This window comes from Atractosteus spatula, chromosome 5, assembly GCF_055471065.1.
Source record: "Atractosteus spatula isolate fAtrSpa1 chromosome 5, fAtrSpa1.hap1, whole genome shotgun sequence".
Classification (NCBI taxonomy): domain Eukaryota; kingdom Metazoa; phylum Chordata; class Actinopteri; order Semionotiformes; family Lepisosteidae; genus Atractosteus; species Atractosteus spatula.
The window spans coordinates 62,208,470-62,233,000 of NC_142710.1; the positions used below are offsets into that span (position 1 = coordinate 62,208,470).

The window sequence follows — 24,531 nt, forward strand, 5'->3', positions numbered from 1 at the left end:
CCTACGGCTTTGTGATGTCACCTGATTGACGCGAGAACTGGCTGCACGCAAACCTTTAATTACATAAAGGGTGTTTTTTTTTCTTCTCCTGTGGTTATAAGAGACGGTGAAATTGCATGGAGTGTGTTCGACACAAAACAGTGTTTTACCGGACCGTTTTAATTATGGCTTATTCTAACGAAGCGTCTGTAGATACGAGTGCAGTTGGGGTGACTGTAATGTAATGCTGCAGTGTGCGTTAAATCGCGTTGGCAAAGTCCTGTGACGGGTACATAATTCCACTGTTAGGCCACTTTCATAAACGACAGTTGCTGTAGATTAAACATTTATTTTTCCATGACTATTATTACCCACTAAAAAGTCAAACAGGCTGTTTTTTTTTAAGATCGGAACCCTTCGTTGCAGTTCCTTGTTCTGGGGGATGTAATTAAAGCTTGCACCCAAAGTATCTGGAGGAGGTGCAATTCTGTAACCCCTATGGAAGACAGAACATGACTACTAAGCAAGTCACCTGCAGGTAAAAATTGCAGTTTTTCTTTGTTTTAGATTTACATTTTACAAGTCCATATTTAAAAAGAGTTTAGCTCTCATGTTCTGAAAATGACATGTTTGAGAGCAAAGTTCAAAGTGACGTTATGGCGTGTAGTTTACTTGACAATAAATAATTTAAGCACTGTAACGTTATACATTTTCTAATGGAAAAGGAGAATCAAATCACTATCGTTGACAGTGGTTGACAGTGTCTTCATTATGATTTTTTTATCCAATTTGATCAGGCAATCTAAAATGAGTAAGGAGACCTTCTGAAACAAGTACAATGAGTAGACACTATGGGAGAGTTGCAATGGCTTTTTGGGCTGTTTTGTTTATTACCTGTTAAGTGTTGTTCCAGAAATGTTATCTTAACATTGTCAAAATTTACTTTTAGATCTGTGAAATCCTTAAGCTTTAAGCTCGAGGATCAGAAGCGAGGAGCTGCTGTTGTTGTACACTAAAGGTTCATTGAAATTGTTTTCAGACACTGCTGTGTATGTCAGTGCTCTCCGTGACGTCGTTTGCAAACGAGAATTTATTCTCAGCTGTTTTATCTGGTTAAATGAAGAATTGAAATAGAAATACACCTCTTCAAATCGTTTAACCTAGGAAATCAGTCATAATCGAAGTTCTAATTCTGTAAAGCATTAACATCAAAGTTCATACTTTCTCTGACCAGTTTAATCAACTGTTCGTTTTTTGTAAAAAGTGGGTTTTTCTTATTGTGGGCAAAATGTTTTTTTAATGATCTTTTCTTCCGGTACTCTGCCAAGACGTACAATAGCAGTAGAAGTAACCCGATAACGACAACAATACATTGAGGGTTCTTCCTGGTCATCAGAGATCACCCCATTAACGGTGGTGCATTTTGGATTAGGATATAATCCCACTAAGAAAGTAATCCTGATTGAGAATATAACACTTCCCGTGATCTGTAAATCGATGCTTTCTCAAAAAAAATGGATGTAAATAATTAATGGTCGTGCGGAGGGAGATATTTTAAATGGCATTTGTTCCCCAGAAATGTGCAATTTGTGTTCCTGTGGGATGCATTATGTGGAATGCATATGTTTTTATTAAAGCGTTCAAAAATCTAACTTTCCGCTCCTCGTACAGCTCCTAATGACTGCTGTTTGTCTCCGTTGTAGGTATTTCTTGCATGGCGTTTGCCGCGAGGGGAGCAGATGTATGTTTTCGCATGATTTGACTACAAGCAAACCGTCTACGATCTGCAAGTTTTACCAAAAAGGGCAGTGTGCATACGGAGATCGCTGCAGGTAGAAAGTTCTTGTCAGTAACCCTGCTGTTTTTTTTTAACATTCGATCCCTTTTGAAGTAATTTTGAAACACAAGAGGCCTACAGACTCCATTGACTTCAAATAACTGTCATTATAACTATGCCCCTATGAGCAATAATATTCAGCGAGATGACAAATCTGACGAAAGAGAACGTGTGCTAAAATGACTCTTCACACCAGAGGGCGCTAGCATCACTGAAATCCTCCAGGCGTTACACTGTAACTTACAGGCCATGAATTTATCGCGTACGCTTACTGTAGGTCGACAATGGTGATGTTTTACTATTGGTGCTCACAGGATTATTCTGTGAGGTCCCACCATCGTGTGCCAAATGTCTTAGCTTTGCGGTGCATGTAGTGCAGTATTCAAGATATCATACTTGTCTTGTCAAGGGGAAAACTTGTTTTTCTAGAGAGAAAAGCTTCCTATAACAAGTGGTAAGCAGCTCCATTCTGCTTGTTTGAATCGATTAACCTTTTAATCATCCGCTAATGTAAATGTAGATTTAAGTTGATGACGATTATTTTTCTGCGTTTCTATCACAACCTTGAGTCATGTGTTTTTTATTTGCAATCTGCAGATAAATATTGTATTTGCTATTAAAATGTTGTCTTTCAAAGGATAATTTGTTTTTTTTTTAATTTATGACTTTTAATTTAAAAAAAAAGCTGTTGGTAGTTCATCCTGATTTTTTCAGCAGAGTTTTAAATGGTGATGCCAATCAATTTCTTTTGAAAGACAATTCAATTTAATAAATATTTGCCTCTCATCATATTGACCCCTTTATGGATTTCCAAAAAATAGCTAAAGAATTTTCCTAAGCAAGGCTTCAGAGTTTATTTTAATGCCAGTATGATTTTCATCTTTTTTTCAAATGATCCCTTCTCATTTAATGAGCCATAAAATTAGAAGATGAGTTGTTTTTAGCCCCACAACTAAAATATATATTTCTTTGATCTAGATTAAGAATCCTTAAAAGGCAGTGATACTGCTATTACCAACCATCAGTAAGATTAATAGTGTGTGCCTTTCCTGTAATGCTAGCTTACACCGATGTGATATTATTCACATTTTCCGTTTTGAACACTCATTCCATCCTTATTTATGTCTGTTTTAGAACATCGTCTGACAAACAGAAAAGAAATCGTGACAATCTTCGTTTTATTATTGTTTACTGTGTTCAGTATATTGTCACAAAATCCAAGAAAATATGAACAAAGAAATAGAATAGGCTACCTTTAACTCACCCTGTTTGCTTGGTTGCTAGTAATTGAGAATTTCATCGATCCGTCTCTTTAATGATCCTGTGGTGTCTACCTTAATACAGTAATGTAGCTAAGGATCGGGTTCCAAGTTATTGCAGTATTCTGTGTCAGGATGACTCCTGATGTTCATCTCGAATGCTCCCTAAGATACTTTAACAGTACTTTAAAATCTTTCCAAAGCAACACATCCTTCTTATTGCATGTTGTGTGTTTTGTAGGTATGATCATATTAAAACAGCTGCTGGAAGAGGGGCAGGTGCCTCCGGAGATCTCACCGAGAAGAGCTGCAGTGGTCTGGCTGCAGTTGCAGGAGGTGGCCCCCCAGCAGGCTCTAGGAGACATGGGAAAAGATCCTTAGTCTTGAGAGACAGAGGTAACACATCTCTTTCAGGAACTTTTGGCTTCAGAGCAGCCTTTACTGATCTGAGTGTGCGTGCGTGCATGCACATTTGTTTGAAGTTGTCCTTTTTTTCGTAATCCGACGGCCAGCCCGTCTTGTTTTACAGAGTAATCTTTGAATTTTGGAAGAGGTGTTAAATATACAGAGGGCCAGCAATTTTATCACACAAGTCTAGTGTCACACTTCTTCCCTAAACGGTGAGCCCGTCAGCTAGTTGTAACTAATTGTTCTGGTTTTGGTATATGTGAGTAATGTATTGCAGCTGGTGTGTTTATGTTTCTATTCTCAAAGTGGTTTCACTCTGGAATTTAAGGTGGCTATAAAGGAGAAAAAATCGTTAAGCTATTTTGGTCCCTTAACCTCCTCAGTAGTTTGTTGTAATTGACCCTTTTCTGGTAAGCAGTGGTATTCTCTGTTATGCACTGCAAACTGACAAATCAAAAAATAATCCTAGTTCACCCCTGACCAAGACTGAATTATTATTACTACTCAATACTGCTTTTTGTACACTTAGGAGCATAAGCTACCCTGTCTTATATATGGTAAATGTATATTTTATCAAGTTTAAGGCATTTTCTGCATTTGTTGAAATCTGCAATTTTATCAGTTGTAAGTGTTTGAGTTTTTTTCTAATTCCTGTAATGGTTTAATATCTGACACTAGGCATCATAACGTCATTTGAATCTGAAGCACTGTGTCTGAGTAGTTTTCAGCTGTTTTAAGTGTTCTGTTTGAAGATAAGGGTTCCTGTATGAATTAAGAAATATTTTTAGGTATTGTTTCTTTTATTGCTACAGTATGGGTTGATATACAACATGTGCGACGATCCCCACGTCGTTTTATGACCTCGGGTTTCATTAGAAGAATGTATTTCTTAAATTCATTTCTTATGTTAGTGTTTTTCTCATTGTTAGGTGTTTAGCAGTGATATTTATGTCACACGTGTGTAAATGTCAAGGTAAACTAAATGACTTCTGAGTATATGGAATTTTGTGTAAGCTTTGATATTACTTGACACTCAAGTTTATCCCAGTCTATGTTCACTCACACACCCAAATAGCGGGTTTTTATGAGGTCTTGTTTCCTTCAGCTCTTTGCAGCACTTCAGAGATAAGGATGCCACAGCACAGATCTGACGCCTCAGGCAGCTCCAAGTCTGACTGCTGGGGTCACAGCGATGAAGCCGTCAACCCCAAACCTCATTCATATCTAGAGGCTATCCAAAGTGGGCTGGAGAGTTCAGCATCTGGGAGCTCGGTTACTGATTCACAACAGCTGTGCCCTTATGCAGCTGCTGGTCAGTGTCACTATGGCAACAGTTGCACGTATCTCCATGGTGATGTTTGTGACATATGCGGGCTTCAGGTGCTGCATCCCATGGACTCTGAACAGAGGAAAGCACATGAGAAGGTAAGGATACCCAGAGACACACAACCAAGAGAGTCCCTGGCAATCTCAGATGGCTCCACTTTTGTAGTTTTCATCCAGTATTAAAACAGCCAGCCTTCAGTGATTGTCTTAATTGGGTATTGTTTAGGTTTGCCATTTCCAAATGCACAACCACAGATTAAATCTGGCAATTTGTGAATAGCATTACTTTAATGCTGCCTAGTGTCTGTCTGTTAAATGCATGTGATCATTTCATAAATATTTTGATTCCATTGTAACAAAAAAGAAAATGGTTATTAATCTGAAAACCACCCCTTTTTGTGAAGTAATTTTAGATTAATATTTACATGTATTAATAATTGATGCCCCTTTAATTATACAATATATTCTTCCCCAATACATACTCTGTGTATAATATATCAGTTGTTGCTGTCAGTTCTAAAGGAAACAACTGTCAAATGCAATTCAAAACAAGAAATTTATTGTTGCTACATTTTTTATTCATATCTGAGCAGTATTGCAAATTAATTTACTTTGGTTTCTTGGTCAGTTCCTCTTGAGGGTGAGTTTGCTTTACTAAAAGCCTGGAACATAAAAGGCACCAGTCTCTGCTCCTCGAGATGTGTGTTCTCTCTCCACAAGCTGTGGAAGTACCATGTTTGTGGCCACTCACGAAACGAAAGGACCCCAGCAGAAGCCCACAGAAATAGAATTTAAACAGAAAATTGCAAAACCATAGAAGCTGCTATTCAAATGAAACATTAACATTTATTGATTGTCTGCTGTTAAAACCTCTCCCTAACATTGGCAAAAATAAGCAGGTTGTGTTAGTGGCCCCTTGGGCTGCTGTTTGTGTCTCTGAGGGCTGTCTGTATATGTACAGTTTGTAAAGGTTTATTCCATGCTGAAGAAAGAGACGCAACGTTTCGAACGCAAGTAATTCAAACCATTGAACTCTACTGAAAACAAATTAAAAATTACTTCAAAGTTAAAAATGGAGTTCTTCTTATTTGTATATTTAGGTCATATATTAATTAACCAGGAATAAACCTTTACCCGTTGTCCAGTTTAACTATGTCCAGTTTGCCTGCTGCTGTTCCAGACTAATGGGAGAGAAACCTGAAGGAGAGTGATGTGCAGATGCACACGATTAGGGCCTAGACAAAGTGCACATTGGACCTAATCGGGACTTAAAAAACGCCTACTTCTTGCTATGACTTGAAAAAAGCACACTAGGTAAAAACGCCTACGTTAAGAGGTTTTTCACTGTTGTTTTTTTCCCCCAGCTGTGCATGATGGCGTTTGAGGTGGATATGGAGCGGGCTTTTGCGGCTCAGTTCAGCCAGGACAAGGTGTGCAGTATCTGTATGGAGGTGGTGTACGAGAAGGCGGTGCCCTCTGAGAGACGCTTCGGGATCCTTTCCAGCTGCAATCACACCTACTGTCTGAGCTGCATCAGGCAGTGGCGCTGTGCCAAGCAGTTCGAGAACAAGATCATCAAGTGAGCCCAGTGCCACCGCCGAGAGCAACCTATCGTGTAACGCGGGTCAGGCCTGAGAATCCTGCACTCTGCAGTGCTCTTCAATGTGAGCACAGATTGATAGAAGATGGGGGGTGGATTAGTTAGTCGAGTTAAATAACATTGCTCGATAGTCTCTCCCTCTAAGACAAACTCTAAAAATTGAATTGTAGACTCCGAATTAAACATCCAGCCAATCCTCCATTTTCTAATTCCCAACACAGGGTAGCTGGGGAACCGGAGCCTATCCCAGCAAATAACAGGTGCAAGGCAGGGTACACCCTGGGTGGGACGCCAGTCCATCACGGGGCACAAACAGACACACACCAGGGCCAGTTTTTCCAGAAGCTAGTTAACTTTATTTTTTAGTTATCTTTGGAGTGTGGGAGGAAACCGAAGCACACAGAGGAGATGTACACGAGAAGGTGCAGTACGTACAAACACCACTCAGATGGCACCCCAGGTCTGAAATTGTACCCATCCCCCTTAACACTGTGAGGCAGCAATGCTAACTACTGCACCACTGTGCCACCCCAGTTTTAAACATAGATAACAAAAAAGCATAGTACAAATGGCATTTTGCATGTTTGCTATATAGGTTTGTTCAGAAATGGACACAACTGATACAACAACGTGATGAGTAGAAAACCTTTTTGGTGAACACAGGATTGCTCAAACAAAGTGATATACGTCAGTTTTACATCAGTCTCGGAAATGATTAAAAAGCGGATGTCGCATCACAGGTTTTGTGAAACAGACATTGCTTCCCCCTTGCAATTCATGCACGCCCTTGCCATTTTGAATTAACCCTGAAAAAATACAATTGGAGAGGACAGAGATTTCCCGTAAGATCATAAGATGGAGAAGGAAATAATATATATACAGTGTATATATAATGAAGTAGTTCAAGTAGGTAGCTGCGTCAGCATGCGTAGGCTGCCAAAGAACAAGTCAAGGCTTAATCCATGCTGAAAAGAGAAGAAAAGATTATATAATAGTTGGGAAATGCAACTAGAACAGAGAGGCTTCGAGAGCTAGTTTCGTGAGCCTTCTCTTCATCAGTTCATATCTCATGGAAACGGTTCTGTCAAGGACAGTGGATTTGACTCTGAAGGATACAGTTTTTTGTATCCTGTTCAGTGAAAGGCATTTTTCTTCCTGGTTTTGTGGCAGGTCATGCCCAGAATGCCGTGTGGTGTCGGAGTTTGTTATTCCTAGCTCGTACTGGGTGGAAGACCAGGATGAGAAGAACAGGCTTATTGAAGAGTTCAAAGCTGGAGTGAGGTCAGAGAAGTATCTTACATTACTTGAAAGACAAAATTTCAGTTTGGTTACATAACTTCATCATGTTGCATTATGAAACATTTGACTGTCCTGTGCGTCGAAGTCATTTGTATTCTTTCTGTAGTGTCCAGTGAACACCGTGTGGGCTTTGCAAACAGATCTGTTGCAGTTATAATTGATTTTAGCCTTCCACTATCCCATTATATGCTTTTGTTTTGAGCACTCCATAATCCATCACAGGTGCCACTTGAATTTTCAGCGAGGTGCTGGCTAAAGAAAAGAGCACCATCTAGTGGGAGAATGGCCACATCGGCACTGACCTACTTACAAAGTTTTGGATTTCCAACAATTTAAACATTTTGATCTCTCTTGCAGATAATAGTGTTACATTCAGCATGCGTGCTCTCCACCAGATGGTTTAGTTAGTTTCAAAAGCCATGACTGCAAAGAAAGTTTTAGATGTCTGTCAATTAAGAACAAATAACTTCTGTGTGTTGGAAAATTGTGTTGGAAGGAGAGTTATTTGTTGTTTCAGCACTCTTTTTTTTCTGTGTGCAATGTGTAATTCTCCTCCATTATTATAATCCGTGAAAAACCGTGGAAATTCAGGTTTTGAGGATGGCGTGTTTAAAGGCATGTATTGCTCATGGAAATATTGCGCGGTATTCTAAGGTGTGCTGAAGGTTAACTTTTCCATTAACCTTGCCTGAACAGAAATAGAAATACAAAGGTCAGTGTGGAGATCTTGGCAGGGCTTCTCCAGTTTAGATGTCAGCCACACTTTTTTTTTTTGTAGCTCCTACTTGGAAGATACTTGGTTTTGTTGACACAGAGGGGAAAATCCCTTTTTTATCTTAAAATGAAGTGTGCCGGCTCAATCTGAGCTGTACACTAAAAAAAAATGTTTTGATATTTAAGATTGTTTCCTTAGTACAAGGAATGACATCTGAAAGGAATTTGCATCTATGGAATGAATTTTTGCATGTGCCAGAGTGTGATATAAGAATAGATTTCCATGGTTGTTTGTTTTCCATTCTGTCTGATGTGTGTTTTCAGCTGTGTGAGGTGTAGCAAGGGAGCAAACCTTTCATAAAAGTTGTTGCTAAAAGCTTGTGTTTAACTGGAAATACCTTGTTTTGTCCCTCACATACACGTAAAGCTTTTTGTTTAATGACATAAGTATCCTGCTGGTATTATATGAAAAATAGATAGGTTTTTAATAGCAAGCAAGTTCTATTTATAGTGCTGAAGCAAATCTAGTTTATGGCTTGTATCAAAGATGAAGTGAAGCCAGTTTTATTTCTAGAGTTATAACCATTCACAGTCAGATCTGTACTGCATGTAGTCAAGGTGCTCTTGAAAACCTAGCAGTATTATAAGCTGTAGTCCCCATTTAACATCTTATCAATATAGCTGCTAAAACAGATTTGAATGTAGACAATATGGCTCTGTGATTTGTTCATATTGTATTCAGTAATTCAGTAATCTGACTGCCCATAACATCCTTGAATTTACCGTTACTAAAGAAACATTTGAAATTCAAAATGGAAGTTATACTGTAGAATAGATTTAACAAATGCATTAATTCAGTTTGTTCATTTCTAAAAGCTAAATCTTTGAGAGCTTTGACGGGTTTAAAGCATTTCCATATGAATGATTCCGACTGAGAAAAGTTGATCAAATGTAACTTTGTTTCAGTTTAAGTACAGCTGATTCACAAAGGGAAGCTTTTGATTTTACGAATCTACAGTAATTGTAATATAGCCAAATTTTATAAGAATGTGTGCTTTGTTACGTTAATTGTAATTTGAAAAGTTATTTTACAGGAATGGTATGACAGTTCTACAAGCCTGTGAGGTGTTGTAAGGGTTAAGATGAATTGTTTGCAACAAAACTTTTCAGCTTGTTAAACCCTGCAGCGCTGTCTCCTTCATCTGTCACACTGACCTCATTTGTTTTTGTTTCATAGCCAAAGTTTTTTTTATTTTCATTGTGCACTCCTGCATATCAGGATCTTTGTCTGAGAAAACAAAGGTATTGTCCCTGTGTTACGGGTCAAACAAGAGTAGTATTAATTGCAGCATTAAATCATTTTCAAAACGGTTTAGAAGCTTCCAATGAGTGTGTTAAAGGCCCATTTGTTTGTTTTTGGAGACTTCTCTCTCGCATAACTTGAGATTTAGCGTGAATTGTGTTGGAAATCAAAATGTCTAAGGAAGTAGTAAAGAATTATAAAAATGAGTCATGGCATGTTACGTTCAATTTGTGGTGTATTAAAGCTGTTTAGCTTAAACATTTGTCTGCGTATTACTGACTCTAGTTCCTCAATCACATCAATCTAATGGAAGCCAGAACTGAATGTATAGTTTTGGGACAGGGAATAAAGTGAACAGAACACTCAACGAGAAAGATTGGTCATTTTTCATTTTAGTGATATTAACTCCTTGATTCTGAACATGTTTTGTCAGGTGTAAAATGTGTACAATGTTGTATATGAGGACCTGCATCTCAGCTTCCTTTATTTTCTCATGCACTTTTTTCTTTACTCTTGGAAATGAGTGCAATGAATGCATGAGCCTTTCCAGACATCACCTCGAACTTGTCTTAGATGCAGACGGAAACCAAAATAATGAGGAGCCGTGCTTCCGAAAGTTGGAAGTCCTATCAGTTAGCAGGCAATGCTTCGTCGCCAATGTCTTCCATTTTAACATCACTTTGCCCTCCATCTCTTTCAGCAAAAAGCCTTGTAAATACTTTGAGCAGGGAAGAGGGACTTGTCCATTTGGTGGGAAGTGCCTTTACATGCACGCATACCCGGATGGCACACGTGCTGAGCCTGACAAGCCACGCAAGCAGCTGAGCTCCGAGGGCAACGTTCGGGTAAGATCGCCCTTGTCTCCCCCACTTCTGTACGCGCCACGTTCCTCGTTTCGCAGATCAGTTTCTTGAGCTTGTCGATGTACAGTAGGACATTCCCTTAAACCCTGGAGTGCTTGTCTCTGAAACCAGAGAAGGGTCGAGAGCAGCAATATCTTTTCTATAATGAGATGACCACAATTGTGTACAATATTCTAAAAGAGGCCTTACTATTGTGTTGTACAATTTTAACATTGATTTTAATTCTGCTTTTAATTTTAATTGATTCCCTACATTATCTAGAAGGTGTACTTCATGTCAGCATAAACTCCCAAGTCTTTTTCCATAAGTAATTGTTCTAAGAGCAGCACTGGTCCTAGTACAGACCCTTGTGGTACTCCACTAATTACATCACACCAGGTTGAGAATTCCCCCCTTATCCAAACACCTTTGAATGCTTACTGCCTGTATAAGGAACATCACCAAAATCTAAGTACACTGTATCATATTGTCTGTGTGTATCCATTTAATGCTGCTTCTTCAAAGCACTCTTAACAAGTTGCTTAGTCAAGATCTACCTTATCTAAATCCATGCTGGCTATTTTTTCAAGTGTATGATTTACATATAGGTGATCCTGTGTTTTTTTATCTGAAGTTAATTTGCAAAATTAGGGATAACTAAGGTCTCACTTCCATCTCCAACACAAACACAGAATCTAAAAACAATTCTTTATACTTTCATATTAGCTAATGAATCCTTTAATATGGATAGAAGGATGCCACTGTGTAGGTCACATCTGGGCATGTGAAGTTAGCTTGAAAGCAGTTTGTTAGGGCGGGTGTGTGCACTCATTTCAGTTTCACAGTCTTTACGAAATGCTCAAGACCCGTTCGTGTCCGGTTGTGTCAGACCCCTTTTCCTCTGCTGCCTCGCAGTTTCTCAACGCCGTGCGGCTGTGGGATTTCATCGAGGAGCGGGAGCAGCGGGGCGCGAGGCAGCCCGACGACGACGCGGTGGCGGAGCTGGGGGAGCTCTTCCTCCAGCTGTCTGGGGCCGACGGGGAGAGCAGCGCCCCGGCCTCGCAGTGAGGGCCGGGCCAGCTCCACTCCAACAGCCCCGGTGCTCTGCGCAGTGGACTGGAGGAGGGAGCTCCCGGCTAACAGCTGTCAGACCTGTCTTCATGTTTTTTTCCCTAGCTGTGGTGGTTTACTTCAGGCCACAACAACATATCAAAATTCAGCCTCAACTTGTGGGCAATAAAATGTATTCTCCTGGGAGCCAGCAGGTGGCTGGGAGTTATCGTGAATGGTATTTTTTTAAGTCTGGTGCTTCATGGTGAAAGGAAACCGGTAACATTTTCAGAAACTTTGCAAGTAAAAATCTGCTATATTTTCTTGATATGCTTAATACTATTTGCCAGATTTAAATAATTTATAACAAACCTAACAAAACCTCTGTGTTCTGTGTTGGAGCAGTGGAAGCAGCACAATGGGGTAATTTTTGTCTGTTTCGTATGTACAGTAGCAATTTAAAAATGTAAATGGATGGCTTGTAGAAATAAAATTTACTGCACAGAAATCACTTTTTTTAAGTAGCGGCCAACTTGTATGCATTGATCACAATAATTAAGTGTTGATTACTGCTTCCAGATTGTCCTCCATGTGAACTGTAAATTGACTGAGTTCAGTATAAAACAGGTAAGAATTGTCTTTAATGTAGAAACAGTCCTGTAGGAGTAAGAATTTTTCTCCCACATCAATCAGTCTAGGTTGTTATATAAGCACAGGGGAACAATTTTTAAAAAAAATCTTTGTATTATAGCAACATGAGTCTCTCTTTGGTTAGAGCAAATATAGTATGTGAATTTGTATGTTAGGCATACTATCATTTGGCTTTTAAAGTTTATTTAGAGCCTACTATAGAAATGCCAGTGTTGCAAAGTTTACTCATTTGACTTCACCATCAAACACAGGCAATTATTAAATAAGGTAGTTTCAGCTTGACGGGGTGAAGAAGTACTGAAACACACCTTCAGTCCTGGATCTGTTTTAGTTATTAGGATTCCTGCATGCTTCTGGGCCTGCAGTCTGGAAACCATGTCCTCAATAGCAGAACAGATGAATACCACCTGTAATATCTCAGCAGAATGAAAATTCCAGTTGTCTGTCATTGGAGCAGGGTCTCGTTATATCAGGATGTGGGTTATTGCGCATGTGAAATGGTTTCTGCATTATCAAAGAAGTTGCACAGTCATCTTTCATCCCCAGCAGAACAACCCAACCTCCAAGCAGAAGATGCTGGCCCGCCAACTAACAAGACGGAGGTTCAAAGGAGAACTAGTGACATTACAAAAGGTGGTGGGAATTTAACATCTTGCAGAAATATTTCTTGGCTTAAGTACCCTGGGACTGGTCCCCTAGAAACATAAGGAAAAAGAAAGACTGAAAGAAGGAGGCTGTCAGCTTGATTGGAAGGGGCTTTTTCTATTCAATGATGAATCCACTGCTAACAACTGTATAGTCAATATTCCTAAATAAAAACCATCCTGACTTCAATCATGGAATAATGTGCATTGAAGCTGCAGTAGTGCCTTGACAGAAAATGGAAAGAGAATGAACATATTTAATGAGGCATCCCAGCAAATGGTACTTGGTTTTAATATTGAGGATAACAAAATTCTCCAACAGCAAGCTAAAAATCCATGCCATTGCTTCAGATTTCTGATGAGCATAGAAGCTATAATTGTCCTCCCTGAGTTTCATCGGGTTATACATTTCATCCTGGTGTCAGATTCCTGGCTCTCAAAGACAGTTACCTGTTCTCAGCTACCAAAAGAAGCATTTCGAAGCCATAGTAAAAGATGAAGAAATGCAACTACGATCTCAGCGAATTGGAAATTATGGCTTTTTCCCCAACCAGATGAAAGAAGAACGTCTGGAAAGGAGCCTGCCCCTTTTCCACCAGTGTTAGAACAATGTAGCAAAAGGGGGCGTTGAAGATGGCTCACCGTGACCAGGTTAGGCACTACGAGACCCATTGTCCTCCCAGGACAGCAAATGTTCAACTGTATTGAAACTGAAGACCCCATAATTGCCTTATTGGTCACCTCAGTTTTATAAATGACAATGATGTCTGAGTGCAAGGGACAGGTAAAGAATGTATGAGTAACCACCTATGAAAAGATGTCATTTCTGTGGAATCGGGGAGAGCTGTGTGTTCAGAAGACTCCAGCGGTGAGCACAGAGACCGAGCTCTGGCTGATTAATCACCCACTGCCCTTGGCTGCACTCCTTAGGGTTTCACAGTCCCACTCACAGTTGGCTAGTGACATCATCCCAATGCGAACCTGCAATCACTGAACTCAACTTGCTCTTAGGTGAGCACCTACTGTATACTGGTTGAGGTATAAGACATTTTGTCATCACAGTAACACACCCAAAAACTATTTAACTTAATTTTATTAAAATACAGTGGATAAACAATATTCTTGTTTACAATAAAAAGTTTATCCTCTTTAAGAAGCAATAGAAGACCGAAAACAAATTAAAATCCCAAATCATTTGAATACACTAAAAACAGTCATATCATATCCTCTCACACTTTTCCCATGACAGTGTACCCCTAGACAGACAGCACTGATTATGACTTTAAACAGCTCTAGAAGCAAAATCATTAAAAATACCATTTTGAGCCAACGCCATAAAATATTCATTTTGTTTATAACGAGGGGCCAGGAAAATACAGTAACCGTTTCCCTAATTTTACCTATGTAGTAAAGATCATACCATAAAACAGGTCAGAAAGTATTTTAGTAAATTGGGAAATGCAGCATGTTATGCTAGTTTTCATATAAGAGAGTGCTAAAAATATAACTCATCCATTGAAGGGATTTTATGTACTGTTTCATCAAGTCTATGCACAATCTAATTCAAGTGGGAAAAAGCACTAAAATAAGTTAATGATCCCTGGAACATCTATGTCAACAAAAAAGCTTATTAAAATCCAACTGAAGGGGGTGGGAGGGTCAATTCTAAATCCTTCAGCACAATTATGAAACAGAGAGTTTTGAGTTTTTCTTCTTTCCACTGCTTGAAACTCTTCGCTAGCCATCTTCACCTTGTAGTCTGGCTATCCATATGTAAGTGATGTAAACTTGGGGAGAACAAAAAGCTGTATTTCCTTCATAGTACTCCACAGCCCCTTCTTTCCTACAGTTCTCATCATTGGCTCTGAATTGCTGTCCATGGGTACGATGAATATATACGTATGTGTTTGTAAACACACACTATAAATTGCACTGGGTTTTTTTTTCAGCTTAATGTATTTGGCTTGGGCTGGAGAAGAAGGTTGTGCTAGAAAACCGGCAGCTTCATGGAGGTCAAAGTGCATGAGTTAATGTCCTCTGTGTGCGAAGCTCGATGAAGGGATGGTTCGGAGGCACTGCGGTTGATTTTGGGGAGCGAGTGCTGCAGCAGCTCTATAGATGACAAAATCTGAAATACAGAACACGGGATGCCCTGTCTTAGGTCTCTTGGTTTCAGTCGACATGGGATCATAGCGAATAAGGTCAGCACCTTCCTCAGCTAAAATATCTAAAATTAAAAAAAGTTCATTGGGCTAGACAGTAACAGATTTGTCACAAATGTTATGTCCACATACTAGCTTGAACAGCAGGTAAATGCTAAACATTTAGAATTTTTGCTTAAAGAACTATATTGGATCCATTGCCTGTTAAAGACATGTAATATTTGTTTAAAATGAAGTACAGCTGTACAAAATGTTGCTCTGCTATGTTAAAATTACTAACGGAACTTTAGCAGGTGATATTTCTCGATAACGTTTTAAACTACAATCCTGCACTGACGGTAGGTTTTTTTTGTCTCTCCCTTAAATCACCCTACCTGAGGGAAGAGAGGCCTTTCATCTTTTGACTTTTTGATGCAGTCTGCTACAAGCCTCTTCATGGCTTTAGGACAGCTTTTGTACAGCTTGCTGAGATCTGGAGATAAATACCCTCTCCCAACCATGTAAATGATCTAGGAGCAAACAAAAAAGGATAGAAGAGTCAAGAGTTTTGAAAAGCAAGTAGAAAAAGTCTACTTGGCTTACTGTGTACGTGTCAATAAAGTAAATATATGGCAGTAGCCTTTTTAGGAAAAAAAGGACCTCTTGAGATCAGAAGAAACATGAACCTGAATTTGAAGACAGCAATGCCCTGGCACCATTCCATCATTCAAGATGACGACAGCAGAAAGGAATGGGCCTTGAGCCAGATATTTATAAAAATAATGTGTAAAGAGACCATAGGAATGCCAGCACAACAAACAAAAGATTGAGGCCCCAATGAGCTTCATCCTGTGGTCACAAGAGACAGTGTTTTTATTTCCCTAGCCTAAATTTAGTTCTGTGGCTCCAGGGTGACCACTTTAGTCATGTTGTGGGCCAACAGCCAGCGAGAGGATTCTTCTTCTTACTGGAGATGCTCTTGTAAACAATGTTGCAGACAGCCCAACAGCTGCACTTTGATGATTGTGGGTGTTCATACGCGTCAAACGACAAGGCAACTTAAAAATTTTGCAATCTCTCTCTCCAAAAAATATTTGACATTTAAAAAGTCTGGTTCTTTCTGGAAGCCAAGCAGGTTACTCGGCAAGGAGCCAAAAACATGTCCCCCAGTATGAGGAGCGTGTTGGGTTCGGATAATTTCATACATTTCTTTTTTACTCTTCAGGACAAAAACTGTTTTTACATATAACATGCCATTGGTTTAAATCTTAATAACCCAAGATGCTGCTGTTCTTAGTTTAAAAAGTTAAATGGATATCCAACTGAGAAGTATTTGTTTTAATTAAAAAAGCTGTGATGCTTAAGTTTTTCAGACTTGTGATATTTGCTTTACAGCTTAAGTAACCTCGAGCTTGAAAGAGAAAACGTACCAAAATGATCCAGTGCGAACACAGATAGGTGTTACATTCCACAAGGCTTTGGCATGTGAGAGTTACATTCGTGCTGGTGAACTATATGGTGTGTTCAGGGGCACACAGAGTACACACAGACTAATCCACCTGTTCACGTTCGCTGTCCTGGTTCATGGAAACATTACCAATTTAGCCCTTAAAATATATCCATCAGTTAATCTAGGAGATTCTTATATCCACATACTCCTTTTGTAGCTCTACAGCCTCGTAGCAGTTTCACCTTCCATTCTACTGAGAAGGCTTAATATTTGAATTTGAATGCAAATCCCTTTGTATTTCCTAAGGATCGCATTTCCATAAAAAGCTATAAACAAGACATTACCCCAGCAAGATTAAAAGTGCCCTTGTTAAACGTTACAAACAAAACTTTGGATGCAACCCATGAGCAACTTGTTTTACATTTCTCAGTAGATGATTTACCTGATCTCGACTTGCTATATGCGAGTAAGGCAGTTCTCCTGTCATTAACTCGAAGAGAACAATCCCATAGGAGTACACATCAGATTGGAAACTGTAAGGGTTGTTGTCCTGCATCCGAATGACTTCAGGAGCCTGGTAATAAAACGGCAAACAGAATGCTTAAGAAAGCATAAACCACAGTTTGTAGGGCAATGAGCTGTTGTACAAAACAGCTGTAGCATACAGTAAAGTTAACACTGGTTGTTCATTTGACACTCCTATTTAATTTAAGTTTAAAACATTTAATTATATTAAGAAATCTTTTACTCATCTGAGATTAAGGTATGGTTAAACTGGCATTCCATTTTTAGATTTGTATATAGTCTGTTCTCAGAAAAGATAATTTTTTATCATTTCTCAAGCTTTTTAAATATGGGGTAATATATTTTAAGGATGGAAAAATAATGCTTTTGCTATTACGTCACTAAAATCCACTTAGCCTTGTGAATAATACCTATACTAAATCACTATTTAAATCTACCTTTATTTGGGGAGGTTAAAGGTTAAAGGTTAAATTAACCTTTATTTGGGGAGCTATTCAGCTTTTATGATCAAATAATTTCAAACATTTTTGAATAGGGCTCTCTCACTCAATCTGAAAAACTGAATCAAGAGACTCACCTGCAACAAACAGAAGACACTAGTGTTGACTAGGTGAGCTGAGAAAACCCTTTTGTAAGAACAAAGATTTTTTTCTCCGGTTTTTCTAACATGGAGGTGTTTCGTACCATTATTTTTGGTACAAAAAAAACTTATCCCCCTTTATCTGCACATCAGGTAACCATCTTTGTTATCTTCCTCAGAATTAAGTTCTTTAGCCATTAAGTCTTTCTCTAGGAGGCTTAGTTGACATTGGTTGTGATGAAGTACAAAAACCTGCCTTCTATGAAATCTCAACTGATATCAGCCAGTATGTTTCAATCTCAAGCTAGAGAATGGAATTATAAAATAAAAAGGTGAGAAAAAATAAAATACTGTATGGGGAAAAACTCCCATACAGTACAAATGTTTTCTGTGGGAGTTTCACCTCTGTTGCTTAAAATAGTGCTAAGGAATGAAGCAAATCTGATTTGAAGTACTGCTGAACTCATTCTTCCCTTTTCTGCATGGCTTGAGAAACCTATAAACGATAAGATCACAACATCTCTTTCCTGCTACGTCTTTTCCAAAATAAAAGCCACTTCTCTGTCATGTTTATTTTAGAAAATTACATGGAAAATAGAGCTGGAATGTGAACAAACGTAACACTGGGTTCATTTATATAACCCCCTCTCTTTGTAGCTAAAGCTGTCCTTTTAAATGGTTGGTACTACAAATGGAAAAATACAATGCAGTATTTCTTATGTACTGCTAATATTATAGTGGTGATAATGCAAAGGATATCATCTAGTTTATGACTCTCCTCTGCCAAATCCATACAAACTAGTGTTATTAGCTTTAAACCTATTCTACATTTATATTACTTGTTAAGACAATTCAGAAATGACATAATCCTTAACCTGAATTGTTTACTGAGAAAGTCAAAATTAGATTTCTTTTTCTATTTAATTCATCATTTGTATCATTTTTGTGCTTATACACGTGGAATTGTTGCGCTTCTGTGGTTGTATTTGCATGTCAATATCTTTTAAGTTCTTCCTTAACCTTCTTCTTAATCTATAAATTTCAAATTGAGAACCATCTTGTTTACCTTACACTTGTTTCTAACATCACAGCTGAACACAAACTAAAACACTACCTCCAAACTGATGGACCAAACTAAAGAAATTCAGAAGAGATCAGATTCTTAGAAGAAAAATCTTTGATTTATGGTCATTTCAGAGATTTGCTGTTTTAAACTTAGCTTTCAAAACTAATAACCCCGTTAGATGACATTTTCGAAGGTTTATGCCTGTGTACTTAAATATACAGTGTGTAGATTCAGTAAAGACAGAACACACTGCAAGCATGCTCATTTACTCACCATCCACAGTATAGACCCTGAAGGCTGTTCAACTTGATGAGAACCACTCCACCTCGCTTTTACCGTTGCTAGTCCAAAGTCCCCAATCTTCACTGTCAACCCTTCATGCAGGAAGATATCTACACACATGCTCAGGACAATATACTGTACACCTAATAGTCTTGCAATAATCACAGCCTTTCCTGACTGAGGGAACCAAGATCATTATGCATCATTCAATTACAAATCCATACTTTATGTTTGAGTTTTCAAATGTCACGTTGGGCATTTTGTATGGTTTCCTAGAATAGAATAAGGATGGGTTCTGTCAGAAATTCTCTTCTGTGTTCTGTACAGGTAAGTACAATTCCTAGGAGGATCTGCAAATCTTAACTTTAAATGACAGGTACTGCTGTTGCTTCTGAGCTCCAGGGCTCCAGGATTCCTTTTGGCCTCCCAGTTCTGGGATTGTGTGCTCTAACTTTACACGCTGCATTTTGAGCAGCGACTCCAGCTCCTGGATTGAACTTTTAATGCGTCAAACCCTTACTCGCGATCCTCATTAGACCTCAAACCGAAGATGATTATCAATCTGACACGATAAATAAAAAATGAAGATCAGCACCCTTTTGCTTGCCAATGTAAAGGCTTTATGATACAAGTTTGGCGTAAGACAAGGTTAATAATGACAGCAGCATCTGACTAGCCCAGAACCATGTCAATTGTGTCAGTTTTTAGTGAAGATACATGCTTTTCTGCACCTAAGCAGTTATGAGTGTGTAGCAGTTTTCACATTTATGACTAGTAGTCCACTCCTCCTAACCACCTCCTCCCTCCAGAAAGACATGACAGTGTCATGCAATGATCAAGAAAAGGATACTGTTTGATTTCATGTCCCGATGGATAATATGCTTAGCGTGCAAATAGCTAGAGGGGGGAAAAAACTGTTAAAATAAAAACACAAAGTATCGCAAAATGTTTTGTACAAAAAGCACAGTAGAGGAATCTACTTAACGCAATTTTCTTTCATTCACTTATGATCGCTTCATTTTATACGCACACATTTTACTACATAACAGCACAGAAAAATTACTAAAGAAGCAGACTTAAAGTTGCACGCCATTGCTTCTCTTTGCTTATATGTGGTCTGCAATTACTGATGGGAAATTTGTTTGGGTTAGAAAATAAAAATGAAAAAAAAAAACATACAACACCACTATCGTGTTGTTCTACAGCGATGTTGATAAACCACAACAGGAAGAGCTGTGTGCCACACAGAGAGAACACTCTGAACCACAAATGCTGTTGGCACAGCAAGGGTGATATATTAACAAAAAAAAAAGCTGTAAAAAACAAGCCGATTCTCATCAGTATGAAGGATCTAATAATAGCATCATAAAATTGCATTCGTTTTTTAAACAGTGTATCTGAGTGTGGCTTTGTGTGAGAGGTCTCAGAAACAGACCATAAACAAATTCAATTGTAAAATCTAATGAGAGCTTAAAGAGATCGACCCTGGCCAATCCACTACAAACTGTGTGTGTAGAAGGCATATTTGCTAAACATAATTCAGACGTCACACCTTTTAACAAGCGCTCTGTGATGTAAGTGAATGCCATGGACGCACACGCACTGCACTTACTCCATGCCCTGCGCAGTCTGCCTGGCGATGTCTATGAGCCGGAACATCTGGAAATTTGTTTCCTGGACATGCAGGTGTTTGTAAAGACTACTGCCCTCACACCACTGTGTCACTATGGCCAAGTTGTCCTTCGTCATGTAGCCCATAAACAATAAAATGTTGACATGTCTTGTTTTTCTGTATGGAAAAGGTGAAAGGAACAGGAACCTGTTATCGACGGATGACAGATGAATAAATTCCTCCTTTATTACCTCTGAAGACCTTCCTTCTTATCATGGTAAGATAAAGATGTAAAAGCTCTTTGCCTCATTTGTCTATTGTCTATATGGTGTACACAAGTTTCAATCACTCTCTTTAGCACAGTTTAGTTTATTGTACCCTTGAGGTGGGGATTTACCTGACCTTACTCATCATTTGGCTCAATGCACTTTCCTTTAATTAAAGATGAAAAATATTAGGGAAATACAGGCATTTCTTTAAAGTAAGATGGGATCCCATTCTTAAGTCCTGGATTACTGGTGCCAACAGCCACACAGTTCTTCCCACAAAAATCCTTCTTCACTCCTTGATTCTGTTCTAAAAATGCCTCCTTTGTCACCTTTTAAACAAAGATGTTTCATTCCTTCATTCCAGAACTAACTCCTGTATGATTTTAAATGCCCTAGTATAATATTAGGTCTGTTCCCCTCATTTCTTACCTCAGGACTGCCACTTCATTTCTGAAGGCCTGAAACTGTTCTGGCGTTGGATCAGTGACCTTGAGAATTTTCACAGCGACATCACCTACGCGAAAAAGTTCCTCTGTTTACTAGAGTTACACACACCACAGAGAAATGCTGTGTCTCGCCCCCATCAAGAACAAAATTTAAGATTATTCTATAGGTTTTTGAACTGAATGTAACATAACATTCTTCCTAAATATGACAGCTGTAGGATCTGTAAAAGTCTCATTTCTAATTCCTCCAAATGATACTGTAGCTTATTTCCACAGGATTTGACATCTGCCCTCCTAAATAGGTTTACTATAATCACATTTTCTGTTACCAGAACTGCTTGGGTGTTCTGTTTAAAGAATAATCCATATTTAGATGATCTGCTGTCGTAGTGAAGCTCATTCTGAACAATGGCACTGCACAGTGGCAGGGCATGCGATGCAACATGGTTTTCATTTTTATGTAAAACATTTACCATGCCATTTCCCCTTGTACACTGTCCCAAAGGAGCCAGAGCCTATCCTAGATAGCAGCATGACCTCATTGGCTTCAATTTCCCAGTAGTAGCTGGAATCTCTTTTGTCCCTTGGTCGCTGAAAGAGGGCAAACAGAATTAGCTATTATTCTCCACATTTGCTTCACCACACTTTCAAGCAGTGATGGCAAAATCCAACAATATTTAAGTGTAATGAAGCTTTTTAGGACAATGTTATGCCCCACTTTAGGGTCAAATGCTGTACACATGCAAACAGGGATCTTCAAGTTTAACCTCTAAAGAACATCTTGTAAATGACACACATTCATAATATCAAGTAAAGTATCAGATTAAAAGAAGAAATGATAGATAGATGGTCTGTTTCTACCAAGCTGAATCATGCAAATTTCAACAGGACCTACAATTTTGTTTTTTTCTTGCGTGTTGGAAGCAGGGGCTCTCTCTCTGTGAGCAGGCACAGGGGTTTTTGACTGAGACCAGCCAGTCGGACTCTGACTGGTGGGGCTCCCTGTAAGAGATGTGCAATGTGACTAGGAGAAACGCATCCAGGTATTAAAGTAGAAGCAAACGGTCAAATCAGATAACCAGAGAAATATGAACTATTATACTATTACCTGATTCGTGACTTCTGATTGCATCCTAGAAAAAGAGGAGAAAAAATATCAGAAAACAAACAGCATTCCCTAAAAATCCAGTGATTTTTAAAATGTAATTAAGTGGACGATGACATTTCTTTTAGATTGAAATGAAAGCTCAAATAAAATCTGTTGCACTGAGACGCACCTCAGTTAAAACACCGATCAGGGCATCACCTTCAGCTGCGTTTTATCTACAGGGAACATTTTGTACAAGTCGATTGAGATATGTGGGCAATATTCTGCTCAGGCAGTGAAAGAACTAATGTGGTGCTAAAAGCTTCCTCATTCCGAAATGTGCAGAACATTGTGGGGGCCACACCTAAGACTTACTGGAGACACTCCAAAACACTGGCCTTTTTAACAAGAACACCGAGATGTAACTGTTCACGATAGACAAATTACAGTAACAAGGCAAAGGGGTTCCTGTTTGTGACGTGGAATATTCAACTACAATCTACCTCCAAAGTCAAGAAAAAGTAAAGGGTTCACTTACACATTAACCACATCTATTCAATATCAGAAGCTTTTACCATTCTGTGTTTCTCTGAAGGCTGTTTTTAAAGAAATACTATATAACCTAAATATTCAAAATAAAATGAACTTAACGTTCTCAAGTGGCACACCCTTGCTAAATTTAGTTTTCCCCTTCAGTTTCTAAAGCGATGCCTTGGAGGCTAAAACACTACATAGAAGAACACTCCTTAACTCTAATTAGCTGTTAATTATGAGTACTGAAAATGTTTCCACATTATGGACAGCTTCCCTGTGTGGAAATGCTGAAAGACTGAACCATGTCTCTGTCTCATAACTGCGGCCTAGGAGCAAAAAGTGCTTATTTGTAATCTTTACTACCCTTATTTTCAGGTACTATAGCTGCAGCAAAAGCAGTGGAGAAGCAAATAATACCTACTCTTCCTCTCAGGCAAAATCGCCGACACCAGGAACTAGGAGAAGCATTCAGGCAATCTAGCTACTCCACGCCACGGCACAAGGGGAAGGAGAGCGAAGAACAGAGGAGAGAATGAAAGAAAACGAAAGCGATAAAAAGAAGGAAAAGGACTGCTGAACAGGGTGGCACCCGTGGGGCCCTGTTTCGAAGCCTCGGTTTTTGTTTCTTCTTTTTGTGGAAAACAGGGCACCCAGCAGGCATTCCAGCCCCCTCCAACACTAAACCATCTAAAACAGGTGGGAAAGAAAGAGGCAGGAGAAGTGCAAAAGCAAAATGTGTTTCAGAACGGGGGGGGGGGGGAGGATAACTTAAAAATAAAACCCAAACCAATCACAAGAGCTGGCAGTAGGGTAAAGCAATTTCAGGAAGTCATGGCCATGAAATAGTAGATCCACTGAAATAAATAGAATTTACTTCTCAACACATTCCTGCTCCTGCCACTGTGAAGTGAAGCAACATCTACTATTCCCTTGGTACATTTTTAAAAACATTTTGGTCATTTTGTGCATGGATGTCTCGCAAAAATACTGCAGGGCCAACATCATGCTCTGAATTACATGGGATTTCTATACAGGGCTACATAAATCCTAAAGATTCCATCACTTTTAAAATAGTAATATTGGTGGTTATATTCATTATTTTATGAGTCCTTATTAATGTTCCAAAAACCTACCACAAGCGAAACTAAGTAAATCATCTCTCATCTGGTCTTTTACCTCTATGATGCTACTGTCAACTGGCATGGTAGTGCTGACCATGTGGACATTAGGGGTGGACGTAGACCTCTGTCTCTGAGAAAGAGCTCCCCCTGTGGGTGGGTAGGGTGTTATGTAATTAAAGGCATGGGGTGTAGAATGTCTGTGCTGGGAGCTGTAAGAAAAACAGAGAAAGGATGTTCAGAATTCAAACTATTAGGTTTTTTCCTCTACAGCCCTCCTACCAGTCATCGCATTTGTTAAAGTCAGAAAAAGCTTAGAAAACAATTGCACCTTTTCTTTAATTTTCCCCGAGATTCTAAAAGATTTTAGTTTATGATTTTAGTGGTAAACAAGAGTAATAGAAACCATATCAACCAGTTCATTGTGCTCCTTAAAAAAGCTGTCTATCTTCAAATATAAATTAGATTAGGTCATCTAAATGGGCAGTTTGGGCAAGGGCAGAGAAACA

General features: G+C 38.9%; 2 protein-coding genes across 7 annotated transcripts in view; one reads left to right on the forward strand and one right to left on the reverse strand.

Annotated features, from left to right (window-relative positions):
- The first annotated feature begins 96 nt into the window (after positions 1–96).
- Positions 97–12,125, forward strand: mkrn2 (makorin, ring finger protein, 2). Its single transcript, XM_088917670.1, has 8 exons — positions 97–517; positions 1,683–1,811; positions 3,317–3,471; positions 4,589–4,908; positions 6,174–6,388; positions 7,580–7,690; positions 10,426–10,570; positions 11,483–12,125. Exons 1-8 carry the CDS (start codon positions 492–494, stop codon positions 11,633–11,635), a joined length of 1,254 nt encoding a protein of 417 aa, XP_088773796.1. The 5' UTR covers positions 97–491; the 3' UTR covers positions 11,636–12,125.
- A 1,862-nt stretch (positions 12,126–13,987) lies between these two features.
- raf1b (Raf-1 proto-oncogene, serine/threonine kinase b) overlaps positions 13,988–24,531 on the reverse strand; it is a 28,222-nt gene continuing 17,678 nt past the window's right edge. For 4 of the 6 annotated variants that reach the window (XM_088917618.1, XM_088917621.1, XM_088917619.1 and 1 more), the window contains 12 exons: positions 24,081–24,234; positions 23,326–23,385; positions 22,392–22,416; positions 22,179–22,285; positions 21,757–21,874; positions 21,267–21,351; positions 20,569–20,745; positions 19,807–19,853; positions 18,948–19,066; positions 16,946–17,077; positions 15,449–15,583; positions 13,988–15,040 (listed from right to left, as the gene is read on the reverse strand). In XM_088917618.1, the coding sequence (XP_088773744.1) occupies positions 14,900–15,040; positions 15,449–15,583; positions 16,946–17,077; positions 18,948–19,066; positions 19,807–19,853; positions 20,569–20,745; positions 21,267–21,351; positions 21,757–21,874; positions 22,179–22,285; positions 22,392–22,416; positions 23,326–23,385; positions 24,081–24,234 (1,300 nt within the window). In that variant the 3' untranslated portion in view covers positions 13,988–14,899. The remainder of the gene's footprint in view (positions 15,041–15,448; positions 15,584–16,945; positions 17,078–18,947; positions 19,067–19,806; positions 19,854–20,568; positions 20,746–21,266; positions 21,352–21,756; positions 21,875–22,178; positions 22,286–22,391; positions 22,417–23,325; positions 23,386–24,080; positions 24,235–24,531) is intronic. The other 2 variants (XM_088917620.1, XM_088917623.1) reach the window with 2 other exon arrangements.